This window comes from Sphaeramia orbicularis, chromosome 13 (assembly GCF_902148855.1).
Source record: "Sphaeramia orbicularis chromosome 13, fSphaOr1.1, whole genome shotgun sequence".
In the NCBI taxonomy this organism is placed as follows: Eukaryota; Metazoa; Chordata; class Actinopteri; order Kurtiformes; family Apogonidae; genus Sphaeramia; species Sphaeramia orbicularis.
In genome coordinates, this window is record NC_043969.1 from 45,278,829 (window position 1) to 45,296,485 (window position 17,657).

The 17,657-nt window shown below is 37.4% G+C and overlaps 1 protein-coding gene across 1 annotated transcript in view; it reads left to right on the forward strand.

Moving 5' to 3' along the window:
• The window catches only part of LOC115430956 (calcium-binding protein 8), a 222,416-nt gene that overhangs the window by 190,245 nt on the left and 14,514 nt on the right, over positions 1–17,657 (forward strand). The window contains exon 5 of the mRNA XM_030151161.1: positions 6,910–7,066. Within this exon, the coding sequence (XP_030007021.1) occupies positions 6,910–7,066 (157 nt within the window). The remainder of the gene's footprint in view (positions 1–6,909; positions 7,067–17,657) is intronic.

Below are 17,657 nucleotides of genomic sequence, written 5' to 3' on the forward strand. Positions count from 1 at the left end.
TTTTGAGTGTGTTGGGATGTTTTTAATGCCTGAGTGTGTTTTTTAAATTTTGTCTTACAGCTGTGACAAAAGATGAATTTTGTGTTTTTACTTGGAGCAGACAATAAAGCTATCTATCTATCTATCTATCTATCTATCTATCTATCTATCTATCTATCTATCTATCTATCTATCTATCTATCTATCTATCTATCTATCTATCTATCTATCTATCTATCTATCTATCTATCTATCTATCTATCTACAAGGTGGGGAGGCAAAATTTACAATATTTTGAGGCAGGGATTGAAAGACAGTGTATGACCAATTAGTTTATTGAAAGTCATGAGAATTTATTTGCCACAAGAAAACTGACATAATAGAAAATGTTTTTATTCTATGTGTCCTCCTTCTTTCTCAATAACTGCCTTCACACGCTTCCTGAAACTTGCGCAAGTGTTCCTCAAATATTCAGGTGACAACTTCTCCCATTCTTCTTTAATAGTATCTTCCAGACTTTCTCGTAATAGTTTTGCTCATAGTCATTCTCTTCTTTCCATTATAAACAGTCTTTATGGACACTCCAACTATTTTTGAAATCTCCTTTGGTGTGACGAGTGCATTCAGCAAATCCCACACTCTTTGACGTTCGCTTTCCTGATTACTCATATGGGCAAAAGTTCCTGAAAAGGTATGGATAATAGTGTTAGGTATGATTATGACATCAATATATGTTTGGTTTCAAAACAATTGACGTAGTGCCTGCTGAGAAAAAACAACTAAATGTTCATTGTAAATTTTGCTTCCCCACCCTGTATCTATCTATCTATCTAGTGTTGATTTACAGATATATTGGTTATTATTATATATCATCCCGTTCTAAATTAAAAAATGATTCAATTTCCTGGTGCGTCCACAGACACTGCACCATGTTTCTTTTAAAACTTTTCTTCTTCTCTTGTTGTAATGTCTGTCAACATCCATTTTTTTTATTCACGTGACTCTAGTTGCAGAAAAAGGTCTTTCTCATTGAAGTTTTGCGTGTTATACCATTTGCACTATGACTGAAAAACCACCTCTTACCAGCGCAAAAACTTGAAACAAGAGTTTGGGTGAAATTGTCATTTTTCCACTAGGTACATTTTTATGCACAAGTTATACTCACGCAATTTGAGGGTCAATGGAAAAGTGACTACTGTCGCATGAAAGTTGACTTATTTTAGTATGTTTATTTGGTCATACTGGTTCTCTACTCGTTAATCTGTTTCACAGTTTCAGTGGAGTCAGAACACATGTCTGAGTTACAGTAACTGTCATGTTGGAAGGTGTAAAACCTACATCTGATACCGACTGCACTGAAAACACAATAAGAGGTGAATTCTATTTGTCTGTGCTTGAATTATCTGTCGTTAAATTATTCAAATGTTCCTCATTATAATCACACAATTTTTAACAACACAGCAATGTTTTTTGCACACTTATTTAGGTATATTTATTTAATTATCAAACTGAAAATATATTGTTTAGTATAGTGTTTCTCATCCTTTTTTGAATTAACGGCCCTTTATGTCATCATAAAGGTGCATAGTCTCCACCTGTAGTCTCCGGGGCCCCACAGCAACCCCCCCACCCCCCCCCACCCCCCACCCCGGAACTAAACTTTGGACCATGGGTGACCGGGCCTTCTCCTCTGCCGCCCCCCATATCTGGAACTCCCTCCCTGACCACCTAAGAGCTCCTCAGCCACTAGACTCCTTCAAAAGGGGGCTAAAAACATTCCTGTTTAGACAGGTTTTTTATGGGCCACCTTGATGCTCTGTTTTATTCGCCTAGTCTTTTATTCCTGATACGGTATTTTTATTTTTTATTTTTATTCTTTTATTTTTTATTGGACTGTCTTTTCTCTGTAGCACTTTGATATTCTGCTGAATGAAAAGTGCTTTATAAATGCAATTTATTATCATTATTATTATTATTATTATTATTATTATCATGAACCTCCTGACCCCCATGTCCATGTCAAATAAATGCACAAATTTAAACCTAAGTCGAAATTCATCATTTTTTGTTTTTGTTTTTGTTTTGTTTTTTCAGATGCACACACTTGTAGTTGTATTTATAACATCAACTGTGCATAAAATATAAATATGCTAATACACTAAGTGGCCTAATTAATTAATAATCTCACTAATAATTTCACTAATTGTGAAATCTGGCATCATTGAGCAGTAAAATTAATTTCTGGGTCCAAACATCTGACAACGGCAGAGCCTGTATGCATGATATTATGTCGGTCTGGTATAAGAAGAAGCTAAACTCATAAGATTTATTAATTTAATCGTCAGTATCTGACTTGTGGCAGATCATGGTCCAGTGGGACACATTTAGGAGCTGAATTAGAACTGAATAAAACAAAGAAAATCATCTAAATATAGCATCCAGGTAGGATGTGATGTTAACTAGTGGCATCTGGCAACTTTAAGAACAGGTTTTGAGGCTTTAAAGAGACGTGTTGCTGCATTGTTTATGTCTGTGCTGGACTATGGTGACGTGATGTACATGAACGCATCGTCTAAAAGCTGTTTACCGTGGAGATCGGGGGTTTATTCTGAACTTTACTCATCACTGTTGATCTGTTCGTCCACATGCAGACTCAAACATTCACATGTTCTCACCTGTAAATGTATCCTCAGTCTGTTTCCATCACATCTGTCAAAAAACTACAAGTAATTAAAATCTTCTGGGTCGGTTTTTAATGTTTCCATCTGTTCCAAAGGCATAAATTAAACTGGAAAAACACCTTAAATCTGCTTAAATTAAACAGCTGCTCTTATTGAGCACTTTTAAATGGGTTTTTAATGCCACGAAAGTAGAAACATCTGGTTGTAGATATTTTGCATAGTTAATTTAATACTATAACTACTCTCTTTGCACATACTTTATATTTACCTGGTATTTCAGTAGAAGTTTGTGTTTATGATGTGAGTCTGGTTTATACACTTTAATCTAAGTGAGTCTTTCCTGGTTAAATAGAGGTTAAGTTGAAGAAATTAAGAAAAAATCAGTCCTGCCATGATCTGGAACTGAAGTAAGCATCGGTTTATGCATCTCATCCTGTTCAACAAAACCACAGAGTTAACCCTTTAGGTGTCAGAGTTTTTTTGTTTTGTTTTTTTAATAACAATTTTGATATCAAGATTTTAAAAAGCGGTATGTTGGAAGTGGTTAAAAATAAAATCATACAATAAATGACACAAATAGTGGGTATGACCTGAAGTTTTTGATGGGAGATTAATGTACTCATCTAATTTACATGTTGTGATGTGACATAGCGGCAGCCATATTGGATTGCATAACTTTGAGTAAAATTAAACTTTGAACATATTTACATGAAATTTTTCTTGGTGTTTTTGTTTTTTTGTCATCTTATCATTAAAATAAATGAACTGAAACATTGCAATATGCTATCATAAAATGTGTACAGATAAGACGTCAATTAAAAGTGGCGTGTTATCTGTACGCATTATAAGCTTTGCGTGTGTATGTTCACGCCATGTAAAATAACATGAGATTAGCAATTAGTGGCTAGCACAGTTAGTGGTTAGGTTTAGTGTTAGCGATTAGTGCGATTAGCTGCTAGTGTGATTAGTAGTTAGGTTTAGGGTTGGGGTTCGTGATTAGCGTGATTAGCCACTAGCGCAATTAGCGGTTAGGGTTAGGGGTTAGGGTTAGCGGTTATGGATATGTAAACCGGAGATCTTGCCATCAAATGGCGTTGAATAACACGCGAAAGGATGAAAATGCATATGTATAGCACGCCAAATACAATAAGAACTGGCGTGATATACGAGGGCCGTTCAATAAGTTCATGGCCTCACCCAGAACAGAACAACACAGACTGATAATTTATATTTTATTTTTCAACATAATCTCCATTTACAGCAATGCACTTGGTCCATCGATGTTCAAGCATCACTATCCCATCACGAAAGAATGTAACATCCTGTATTATAACAACCAGTATTTCTGGGTGAGGCCATGAACTTATTGAACAGCCCTCGTACAACGCAATTTCATGAGATTAGTCTGAACGTTAGTGCAAAGTAAAATGCAGAAAATTTTAGTAGCTTTTTGGCCAAACAGCAGAGTAGCCAAATCTGTCTTTATCTATCAAACTGGATTTTCTTCTTCACTTTGAATAGAAACATGCCCTGAAATGGGGTTAGGATTTTAAAAGCAAATGTCCGCCATCTACTGGTGGGAGGTGGTAACAAGATTTGGAAACATACCTGGAGCTATTATGGTCTGTTTCATTCTGTTGTGTTGCTTGTCTAGAGGAACACCCAAGACTAGGTTTATGGATGTAGTGAAAGAGGAGATGAAAGTATAGTTGGTTTGAGAGAAGGGGATGCAGAGGATAGGGTTAAAATGGAGGAAGATGATTGGCTGAAAAGGAACAACCCAAAGGAAAAGAGGAGGAACATGTTGCCAGTTGTGACTTTGGTGCTTAAAGGGTTAATGAATCTCTCTAAGTAAACTTCCTCTGCTGTTGTTCGTTCATTCTCTGCATGTTCACTCACCTTGTCCTGTCATTGTTCATTACTTTCATTAGAGCTGAAATCTATACCTCAGTGTCACCGATTGGATTCATTGTCGAGTAGAGACTCCCTCCTGAGATCCAGTCCAGTCTGACGAACACAAGGTCACAAACGCATCAGGATTTATAGGCGATCATTTCCCGTCATGGGCTGTTTTTACAAGGCTGCTGTGTATCTGTATGTGTGCTTTGTGTAAATCCTGCCGTCAGTGTTTTGTATCTTTGCTTTGATCTGACCTCTGTGAGCCAAGTTACACATGCAAAGATGTTCTGAATTTCTCCAACAGAAACTTTTCTTTGACATTGAAGCTTCTCCTGTTCACACATTTTCAGTCTATAGAAGCCACACACAGAACGACCAAACACACAAAGTGAACCTTAAATCAATCAGACCCAGCCCATAACTCTAGGGCATTTAATTTAATCAACAGTTCGACTGTGCAATGCTCTGATTAAAGTGAATGCATTAGAGGTGAATGGATGTCTGTGGGAAGAACTGGGATGTGCACGGACAAGAATTATTAGAACATACAAGCTGATTTATGACGTTTTTACCTACTTTTAGGCACATTGTTTTTGGTGCAAGATGTCAGCCACGGATGAACTGTGGTTTTTCTTCATACTATTTCATGAACATTTGCATTAAATGATGAAAAAATACTCACAGTACTGATATTTTTTTTTAGATGCTGTGGAAATTAGATTAATCAGAGTCAATAGCTCGTGCACTGACACATGTGGAAATTAAAACTGTATTTATTAATATCTCATCATTTTTTGCCTTTTTATTGGTAGGTTTCTTCTTTGGTTACACCAGGGGTGTCAAACATGTGGCCTGAGGGCCAAAACTGGCCCACCAAAGGGTCCAGTCCAGCCCATGGGATGATTTGGGAAATTAAAAAAATTACACTGAAAATATTAAGAATTAAGGATGATCCAGACCACTTCAATCTCAAGTGGATCAGACCAGTGAAATACTTTCAGAATAACCTCGAAAAAATGACCTCTTCAATTTTTCCTATGTCTTAAGAGAAGTAAGTGTGAGTTTATCAATATTCTGCCTGTTACTAAATGTTTTGTGTATTTGTAGATCCACTGTGAGCACATCGGGGGTGCAGGGGCGAAATTGTGGTGGGGCATTTGGAACAAGAAGGCTGAGAGGGGTGCATTAGCGACCCCTCAGACGGACCCCCGGATTTAGGTCTGTTGTATAATAGTATGGGAGGCATACCCCCCCCCCCCCCAAGCCAATACCCAGGGTACGCGGGTAACCCACTAATCTGTGCATCACTAGTGAGAGAGGGGTTTATCAGCAGAATACGCTGCATCATGGCCGTTTCACTTTTACTTTAACTTTTATTTCGTAAAGGGAAACAGGAGACTGTTGTTGTAGTGGATCACTGGTGTGTGCAGTCGTATGTATCTATATCACGCTGCTTGCTTACAACAATCAGGTGAAATTGGATAATTTTCCACGGCACACATATGTGCTGTGGTACACTGGTTGGAAACCACTGCTATATGTTAAAGGGAGTTAAATCTAAACTAGACAAAAGTCTAATCATGAAGAGACAACTGTCTGTTTAAGCAGCATTTGGGTCTGCGTGAAAACCAAAGGGGCAGCCACAGGAGGTATGGAATGTATTAATATACAGATGGAACTATAGAACTGCATGAACTAATATTAAATATGTCTGAACACAGACTGACTGAGTGAATCATACAAAGTTGTCAAACAGAGGCCTATACCTCTGCTGTATCCTGTTGTTTTTAATTCTGATGTTTAAATTATTTGGAATTCAGTGGAATTCAATGCTTTAACTGAGAAAAACCTTCCAAAAGTGGTCATTTTAGTTAAACTGTATTCGTTTTATTAGTGTATGATAATAAAAAAATACAGTTTTATGTGATTTTTGAACCCCTTGAACACCCACCCCCCACCCCAGTTCCAGTTTTTCTGGATTCGCCACTGTTTGATTATTCAAATTCTGGTGATGATATGATGATGAAAGTACTTTTAGGAAGGTGACGTTATGTACTTTCAGGCAGTGTTGAGTAACAGTGGAACACTGAGGTTAATTTGTGATAATATTCTATAAGGGGTAAAGGTTCTCTGCTGGTTTGGGGAATTGAACTGTGGAACCTTCAGTCGGAGTAGGTTATTTCTGTTGGTTTCATCAGTGATTTGAACAGGATTATGAGGATTATTTCACAGAATCCTGTTCATCTGAATACCTGCGTCCTCCTGGTGTGTACTGGCCTGATGCTGGTCTCCATACCAGAGGACGTGGACCATCTTTCTGACGGTTTCTCCTTCCTTTCTCCTCCTGCAGTTCGACATGCAGAGGATCACCCTGGAGGAGCTGAAACACATCCTGTTCTACGCCTTCCGCGACCACCTGACCATGAAGGACATAGAGAACATCATCATCAACGAGGAAGAGAGCCTGAAGGAAAACTCTGGGAACTGTCAGACGGAGTTTGAGGGAGGTGAGCGAAGTCCCAGAGCAGCGAACTTCACACAGTCTGACAACCGTGTGTGTATGTGTGTGTGTGTGTGTGTGTGTGTGTGTGAGTGTAGAGGACGTACAGTGCCTGGCGTGTGGCGGTAGTGACGGTAATCTGCTGTCAGGAAGAATTGGAGCTTTTTCATCAACGTTCTCAGCCAACAGTGTCACGGTGCACCTGCTGATTTATTGATTTGGGGTTTTCGTGAGGACAACCGTCAGCTGGTCACCTGCTCAAAAGTGACACCGATGAAATATACATGGAGTCACTCTGCAAAACCAGCCATCTAAGATTTATGGATATCAGAGCGGTCGAGGCCTTTTCACTCCCCTCCACTAAAAATAGAAAACACTTCTTTCAACTCAGTCCTATTTAACCTTTTGAGATTTTTCAGTTTGTTTATATTTGGTTAAATCACTTCAATGGGTCTGTCTCAGTGCATTACACGATATGGTTTTAACCAAAAAAATACACTATGGCAAGGCAAATGTATTAGTATAACGTAATTTATACACAGGGAAGTTCACGGTGCTTTCCAAAAATGGAAGAGAGACAAGTTAAAAACACACAATTAAAACATAATCAATAAAACAAATAAAAATCAATTAAAATAAAGTAAAAGAGATGAGTGCAGATAGAACATTTTCAGTTACTATATGGACAAAAGTATGTGGACACGTTGAATTCAGGTGTTTCTTTTCTAACAGAGGTCTGGGATACAAAACAATTGTGAATAATATCATAATATAGTTTTATATTGAGATAAATATCATTGCATTGGTTAGTTTGGTTCAAATTGTTATCTTTGCTTCTAAAAAACACCTCAGAAATAGTTTTTGCTTAATTTCTCTCAACATTGATTTTTTTTTTTTTTTTTTTTATCCCTGATTATGATTTTAAATGTTCTACCTCTAAATTTCTAAAATATTTCTCATGCTCTGACTCTAAATAAATTAATTAATATTGATGTTTATATCTTAAATCAGCATGAACAGGACATCTGATAGCTGTAGCCATGATGTGTCCCAATATTTATGTCCATATAGTTTATAAACATCAATATCTCCTTAAAGTTGTTGTAGAAAGTAGATGTTTCGTTGTGGTAGAAAATTATTTACAGTCAGAGCACGAAAAATATTGTAGAAATTTAGAGGTAGAACATTTAAAATCATAGTCATGGATTAAAAAAACAAAAAACAAATCAATGTTGAAAGAAATTAAGTAAAAACTATATTTGAGGCATTTCGGAAGGAAACATAACAATTTAATTGTACTTTTCTTTTTTTCTTTGGTTCAGACAAGGAACAAAACAAAAGGAAAGTATAATTACATAAACAGAAGACAAAATGAACTTCATTAGCCTTATAACAATTTAAACCAAACTAACCAATGCAGTGATATTTATCCCAATATAAAACTATATTATAACATTTGTCATTATTGTGTTGTATCCCAGATCCCTGTTAGAAAAGAAAGACCTGAATTCGACGTGTCCCAATATTTTTGTCCATGTAGTTAATAAACATCAATATTTCCTAAAAAATTTAACAGGAGATTTTTCTTCCTCAGTGAGATGTGAAGAAAGTAGATGGTTAGTTGTGGTAGAAATTGATTATTTACAGTCAGAGCACAAAAATAATTGTAGAAATTTGAGGTAGAACATTTAAAATCACTCATGGATAAAAATAAATAAATAAATAAAAGTTGAGAGAAATTAAGTAAAAACCTTATTTGAGGCATTTCGGAGGCAAAGATAACAATTTAAACCAAACTAACCAATACAATGATATTTATTCCAATATAAAACTATATTATAACATTAGTCATTATTGTTTTGTATCCCAGACCCCTGTCAGTAAAGAAACACCTAAATTCAACATGTCCACATACTTTTGTCCATATAGTGTATTTCAGTTCGTATATATTTGTTTAAATCATTTCAATGAGTCAGCCTTGTGGATTATACAATATGGTTTTAGCTGAAAAAATTTATCCCAGAGTAAAAAAACAAACTAAACCGTGTCATCGTGCTCATTCTGCAGTCCAAGCAGGTCTGTAAAACCAACATATTTACACAACGCTGTGTTAACAAGCATCTGTTTGGCTGCATCTGAGCAGATGCTTGTTGCCCAGAGACACGTTCGTCCAAACACTGTTACTCCAACGTATTTACCTTTTACATCTCTCTAAACGTGTCTACACAGCCCAGACCAGGGTTTTTCTGCAGTCGGAGGCTTTTTGCTCTTTAAAAAGAGGTTGTTAAGGAGAGAAATGGAGGACATCGCTGAGAACATAAATCTGTGAACTTGGGCTTGACAAAATTTTTATTGCATGGATGATAACGTACAGTAATCTATGAGACTGATCATATTTGAAAGCACTATGGTAAGGATGGAAAATCCTCCAAAAGTTCAACTCAAAAATAGTCAAATCACATTGAACTGGAGGTAGTGTTGTTTTTGTCTGCCTGTTTTAATTGTAGTTTTAGTCCAGTCTTTGTGCCATACTCTCATTTCAGTCTTCATTAGTTTTTGTCATTTATAAATGTACTGTGAGTCACTGTCTGTTCTATCTTTTACTGTTTTAAAACAAAGTTCCACGGCTAGATCCCTTTTTTTTTTTTTTACTTATAAGACAGGTAGTAATTAAAAGAAATGAGTATTCTAACTATAAAAAAAATAAACATATAAAAATTACTTTATTGCCTCTGCTGAAAAATTCAATGAATGGACTTAAGGAAATGTGGAATGAACTAGTACCCAGTATGGAGTATTCAACACTGGTCTATAACACCAGGAGCAGTTAAAACTAGTACTGCCAACTTTAACCATCACTGTTTTCTTTAACTTTTCTTGGAAACACGTAGTGACCAAATATGAAGCATTTGTAGATTTTAATTCCATTCATTAACAAATTCATCTCTGTAAAAGTGTCTGTGATTCACTGAACAATCAGCAGCCAAATAGAATATAAAAACATCTGAAAACAGGTTACATATTGACCTCATGAACATACAAAATAGTGTGTAATGTCATCGACATATAGTGGCATTACAAGAAAACTTTAGCTCCTTTCCATTGAAAAAAGTCAGCAACACAGGATAAAACAGTATATATATATGTGTGTGTGTATGTATATATATATATATATATATATATATATATATATATATATATATATATATATATATGTGTGTGTGTGTGTGTGTGTGTGTGTAAAATAAAAAAAAAAGTACAATCTTCTTCTGGCCCACCTGGGCGGTGTCTCCTTCAGACTTGGGTCCTCTTCCAGAGGCCTGGGAGCCTGAGGGTTCTGCACAGGATCTTAGCTGTTCCTAGGATTGCACTTTTTTGGACAGAGGTCTCTGATGTTGTTCCTGGTATCTGCTGGTTCAATCCTCTCAGCTTGGGGGGTCACTGCCCCTAGTGCCCCGATCACTACTGGTACCACTGTTGCCTTCACACCCCACATTTTCTCTATCTCCTCTTTCAGCCCTTGGTATTTCTCAAACTTCTCATGGTCTTTCTTTCTGATGTTGCTATCACTTGGGGTTTCTCCATCTATCACTACCGCTGTCTTTCAATGTTCATCCACCTCCACTCTGTCGGGCTGATTAGCCATCACCATCTTGTCGGTCTGAATCTGGGACGTCCCACAGGATCTGGGCTTGTTTGTTCTCTGTCACCTTGGGTGTCTCCCATCTGGACCCTGGGACCTCCAGTCCATACTCAGTACAGATGTTCCTGTACACTATACCCGTGACCTGGTTATGCCGTTCCACGTATGCCTTGCCTGCCAGCATCTTACACCTGCTGGGATGTGTTGGATGGTCTCAGGGGCTTCTCTACACAGCCTACACCTGGGGTCTTGTCTGGTGTGGTAGATATATGCTCTGGTGTTCATATGTATGTGTGTGTATATATATATATATACACACTACATGTATGTAGAAATATCAACATGTCACAGATTTGTTGTGCAGAAATGTTGCAGTTAAACACATCAGTGGTTTGCAAAAATATACAATAACATATAATTCTTGTGACTTTTTTTTAATGTACATAATTTTGAGCGGGATTTGTGTTTTTATCAGATAGAAAAAACACATTGGTGCATAGACAGACAATGAGTAAGACAAGGTGCATCCACTGTAATCAGATATTTTTTAGACATACATGGTTCTCACAGGACAGCGATGCTTCAAACATATGATGGTCTTGTAGAATAGGATCCATTAATGTAGGTTAAACTACCAACAGTCTATAAAGTAACTGAAATGAGCCTTTAACATGTACAGCAGGAAAAATAAGCAAAAACAAACATTATTTATAATAGTATGTTTGAGCAAATCTTGTATTTTTTCTACTTTATTAGTGTATTTTATTTATATTATTTATTGCTTTTATCTCCTCATACTTACTTTCCTTTTTTTTTTTTTTTTTGCTAGTGTTTTTTCAAGTGTTTTTGTTTGCAACTGAGCTACTGTGACCAACTAATTTCCCCTGTGGATCGATAAAGTTTGTCTAAGTTTTAGTAAAACAGCTCTAACAGGGCCCAGGCAGAGGACTTTAGTCCATATCCCTGTATGTCTGGATTTCCCATCCCCCTTCCTACTTCCTCCTGTGGACTCAAACGTACGCTCTGAGCCAAACAGCCTTTAAACACCATCTGTGTGTAAATGTGACCTGTCCTAAAGGGAATTTACTGGGCCAACACCACCGACTGAGAGGCCGGCCTCACACTGCACCGCCAGCACTTCATCAGGACGTTAACACCGGTTTGGACCAACGACAGCATCAGAGGGTCCCGGCGTATTTCATGATAAAGACCAGTGTTGGGAGTAAGATGTTACAAAAGTAATGCATTACAGTAACAGATTACTTTTTGCTGTAATGCAGTAATGTAGGGCAGTGTTTCCCAACTGTTTTCTTTCTTTCTTTCAAAGGTCTTTTTTTATTAATAACAGAACATGAATAAGACATTCACTTTACAGGAAGGAGATTTTTGATTTTCTAAACAACATCCACTCATGACACAACACATAACCCCACCCAGACATGAACAAATACAAACAACCACTGAAAAAAATTCTGAAAAGACAGAATGAAAATTATAAAAAATGTTAACAACCATGTTTAAACAGCATTAATAAGCGCAGTATAAAAGAACAATAGAAAAAAAGACAATAGAAAAAAGAGCAAAGGAAAAGAAAATAAATAATATAAAAAATGAATATATTAAAATGTATTTCTTTTTTTTAAAAAATGGGGGGGGGGGGGGGGGGCTACTCAGAGGTTATTATTGTGGATTTCTCATAAAATACCAAGAAGGGACACCATTCTTTTGTAAAATTTATTCTCTGATCTCCGAACAGTATATCTGACCTTCTCTGGACTTGCGCAGGACTCCATGTCTCTGAGCCAGTGTGAACAGGATGGAAGAGCTGGATAGTGTTTCCCAACCTTTTTGAGCCGCGGCACATATTTTACATTAGAAAAATCCCAAGGCACACCACCAAACAAAAATGTCACAAAAAGTATATTTATCAAAATATAATGCAAATCTCATCACAATTTACTGGCGACATGTCCAGGGTGTACCCCACCTTCGCCCATTAGTAGCTGGGATAGGCTCCAGCGACCCCAGTGACCCTAGTGAGGATAAAGTGGGTTTAGAAAATGAATGAATGAATGAATGAATGAATAGTCTCAATTTACTTAGTGTGAATCGTGGGCCTGTTTAGTTGAACACAAACCTGATATTCTTGCAGGAATTGAAGAAAGAAAGTTGAGAGGGGTTCATCAGTGACCCCTCAGGTGGACTCCCAGTTTACAGATTGAGATCCTCATAACAGAGGCATATGCACCCACCCCAACCCAATCCATGGGTCCACACATCACTAGTGTGTAGGGGGTTTATCAACAAAACACACTGCATCAGGGCTGGTTCACTTTCATTTTCACTTTGCAAAGAGAAACTGTTGTAGAGTGGATAATTGGTGCATGCAGTTGTACATGTCTATATCACGCCGCTCACTTAGAGTATCAATCAGGTGAAACTGGATAATCTTCCATGGCACACCTGATGATTTTTCATGCCACACTTATGTGGTTGAAAAACACTGATGTAGAGCATTACTAATCAATTTTCAGTCATATTTTACTTGGTACATGTTCAATAGTGCCCATAATTTAAATGCTCAAATGAACCCCCTTCCAAAAACAACCCCTAGCAAGACCATGAATCAAAATCATCCCACACACAGCCATCAATGGAACAAATAAATAAATAATAAACAGAATAAAAGATATATATATCTATATATCTATAGATATATATATATGTACAATACAAGTAATGTATATAATACAATAACCTAACACACCTAACACACCTAAGTATGCACAGCATACAATAATAATTTATCGCACAGCGATATTAAAAATCTATGTAGCATGATCCCTGTAAACAGCAATAACAAGGTAAGCTAACATTTCCGTGACTAGTTAAAATTCTTTATCGCTTGCATATTTATCTACCCATGTCCTTGGCCCTGCCCCTTTTTTTAACATGGAAAATGTTGAAAAAATTGCAAGCGTTCCTGCAGGGATTGGAACATCGTAGACCATAGCGTTACTTACTGAGCTATTTGTCCACTTGTACCACGGGGTGCAAATGTATGTGCCCCAAGGCTCCAGGCTCCACTATCTCTTATATATTTTGGGGGTGGGGGTGGGGGGGTTGGGTTCTACTGGGTTCTACCATTTATGACAAGACCCCGTATGTAACTCAAAAGTAATACAGGAGTCATGTAACGCATCACAATTCTGAGACAGTAATATTGTAAGGCAAGGACTTTCTTTTAAAGAACAGTAACAGGTAATCTGTAATGGATTACAGTTTGGAAGTAACTTGCACAACACTGATAAAGACTGACCACCGCAGTGTCCCAACAGAGTGGTTACATCTGCTGTCACCGCTGCCACCGTCCATGAGCAGCACCTGCCACATCAGGACGCCAAAATATGCTTAGTCATGGAGAAATCAATAGACGTACCCCAGCACCATTCTTCCAGAGTACTATTCATCATGCTACTCTGGTACTTACTGCTTGGGTGTACTGATATATGAGGGAGCATAAGAGCTACTTGATTTCCCTTTGGCTTTGCTGCACTCTCGAATCAATGTGGAGTAGAGCTGAAAAACAACCGAATGAAGAGCGGAACCAGTGGTCTGTGGAATATGGCTGATTTGTTGCTGTACAAATTGCACCTACAGTGTAGTGTAGCATTGGGACACTGTCGGGGGGCGCTGAGACCGGAATGGGGGGGCGTTAGTCTGTATAAGTATCAATATCAAGCAGCGTGTTTTGTCAATGGTGAATCCCCCCAGTTGCAATAGGGGCACTACTTATGCAACGTACATAAGCTCCGTCAGATCCACCCCCCTCTCAAGAACTTGTTATGGAGCGCTATACCCCCCCCAAAAAAAACAAAACAAAACAAAACAAAGCAATTTTCGTGGCTGGGGTAAACACTGGTGTAGTGCAAAGTGCAGAGAATAAAGATGGAGTTACAGCTATAAGTTAGAAATACAATAATAAAGCTGTAACATAAGGTCGAAGGCTGATCACAGAGGAAAAACTACTTCACTTTTTAGTTATTAGAATTTCTGAACAAAAGCATGGGCCCTTTGAATCTTTAGAAAAGTAATGAAATTCAATCATCAATTCAATCAGTGAAATAATAATATGTTGCTTTTTCATGTTTCTGCAAACCATGATTACATATAATTTCAACACAATGTGTAGGTAAATGGTTTAATTCATTTTAGGGAAAATAAGAAATAAAAGTCATGTTTTGTTCAACTATTGAAACAGTAAACAGTGTTTCCCAGACACTTTGTTACTATATTTTAACCTTTTATGATTCATATTTGATTTTCTCAAGTGAAAGTCCAACACATATTGAGATTTGAACACATTTACACCAATACAAGACAAAGAATTTGAGTGGCGCATCTAAAATATGTCTAAAATATTACAATATCAAAAATATCAAAGCTATTTTGGAATCTGTGATGAACACCCTGGGCCCTTTGAATCCTTAGAAGAGAAAAAATTCAAGATGAATTCAATCAGTACAATAATAATAATATGTTGCTTTTGCATGTTTGTGCAAACCATGATTACATATAATTTCAGCACAACAGAACACAATGTTCTTCAACGGGTAGATTTTAGGTTATGAAATCCAACCCTTTCCCATTAGAAAGCACAGTTCACTGTGTAAGTTTAGGTAATAGAAGTGGTTTCATTCATTTTAGGAGGAAAAAAAAATCATAGTTTTGTTCAAATATTGAAACAGTAAACAGTGTTTCCCAGACATTTTATGATCCTATATTTTAACCTTTTATTATTCATATTTGATTTTCTCAGGTGAAAGTCCAACACATATTGAGATTTGAACACATTTACACCAATACAAGACGAAGAATTTGAGTGGTGCATCTAAAATATTACAATATCAAAAATATCACAGCTAACTTAGAATCTGTGAGGAACAGCCTGGGCCCTTTGAATCCTTAGAAAAGAAGAAATTCAAGACAAATTTGATCAGTATAATAATAATATGTTGCTTTTTCATGTTTCTGCAAACCATGATTACAGATAATTTTAGCACAACAGAACAGTGTTCTTCAACAGGTAGATTTTATTTACATGTGTTGATAGGATTAGTGGATCAACAGGTATTAAACAGTTTAGTTCAGTTGATGCTGGTGAAGGTTTGGGTTTTTATGTGAGTTTCGATCGGGTCTGTGAAGGTCTGTGGTGAGCTCAGGCTTGGTCCGAGGTGAGCTGGGACCTGATCTTTGGTGAGCTGGGACCCGGTCTGTGGTGAGCTGGGACCCGTTCCGAGGTTAGTTGGGACCCGGTCTGTGGTGAGCTGGGACCTGGTCTGTGGTGAGCTGGGACCCGGTCTGGGGTGAGCTTGGACCCAGTCTGTGGTGAGCTGGGACCCAGTCTGTGGTGAGCTGGGACCCAGTCCAAGGTTAGCTGGGACCCGGTCCGAGGTGAGCTGGGACCCGGTCTGAGGTGAGCTGGGACCCGGTCTGAGACAAGGTTATTATCGTTAACGAAAACGAACGAAATGACGAAAACTAAAATTGAAAAAACATTTTCGTTAACTGAAATAAATAAAAACTCTAATTAAAAGAAAAAAACGATAACTAACTGAAACTGTATTGTGAGCTTACAAAACTAACTAAAACGTATAAAAATTATGGATACAATTCCCTTCGTTTTCGTCTCTGTCAATGTCGGATTGATATGAAATTAGTTTATTTCACTTCAGCAGTTTGAGCTGGTGACACCATACGACACTTCACAGTCTGTCATGTCTGGTCATTTGTGGTTTCCAGTGGTCTTCTGGTCCCCACTCTACCTGGAACATACAGACTAAAGCTGGGACACAGCAGCACAGTCCTGTCTGGGGTTTACTGTAGTGATACATGGGTCGGGTTTTTTTTTTTTTTTTTTTGGCGTACCGTGTGTGTGCGCGTGAGTGACAGACAGAGCTGAGCTAAAGGACAGAGTCAGTGTTGAACTAGCATCCAGGTTAAAACTGGAGAGTGTATCACCATGAAAAGGCCTTCCAAGCCCTGAACTGCACAGTTTAGAAGAGGAGAAAAGAGGAGGATGAAAACTAATCCAATTACAGAGGTATGGAACCTGTTAGAATGTTAAAAAACGTTTGATGTTACTAGCTACAGCTAGCTGAACTGAACTGAAGCAAAGTTAGCTAATAATGGAACTGGAGATGATTAAGAGATGAGAAATCTGCTAAGGTGTGGTTTACTGCTGAGGAACTGGGTTATATATGTTTATAAGTGGTTTGTATATGTTTCTGTCTGCTTTAACTGCTGGTTAGCTGGTTTATATATGTTTCTATCTGCTTTAACTGCTGGTTAGCTGGTTTATTTATGTTTCTGTCTGCTTTAACTGCTGGTTAGCTGGTTTATATATGTTTCTATCTGCTTTAACTGCTGGTTAGCTGGTTTATATATGTTTCTATCTGCTTTAACTGCTGGTTAGCTGGTTTATATATGTTTCTATCTGCTTTAACTGCTGGCTGCTTTGTGCATCTCCTCTCATGCTTTGCACATCTTCGCATTGTTTCACGTAAGTGACGTTGTGTATGGATTGCACCCCACCTCAACCTGCTATAGGGAATTTAGACATTGTACGGTACATTGTGTCTCTGCTCAGTCCATGAGCCGCCCTAACCCGACCCCCAAATACAGTGTCCAGGGTAACCCATATCCACGCCTCACTAATTTCTTTGAATAGGATGATGAGGAAGATAAAATATATGAAATAACTAAAACTAATACTAAAACTAAACTAAACTAAACTAAACTAAAACTAAGCATTCAGAAAAAAACGATAACTAATAAAAACTAACAAACCTGCTCTAAAAACTAATTAAAACTAACTGAATAAGAGAAAAAAAAAGTCAAAACTAATTAAAACTAAACTATAATTAAAAATCCAAAACTATTATAACCTTGGTCT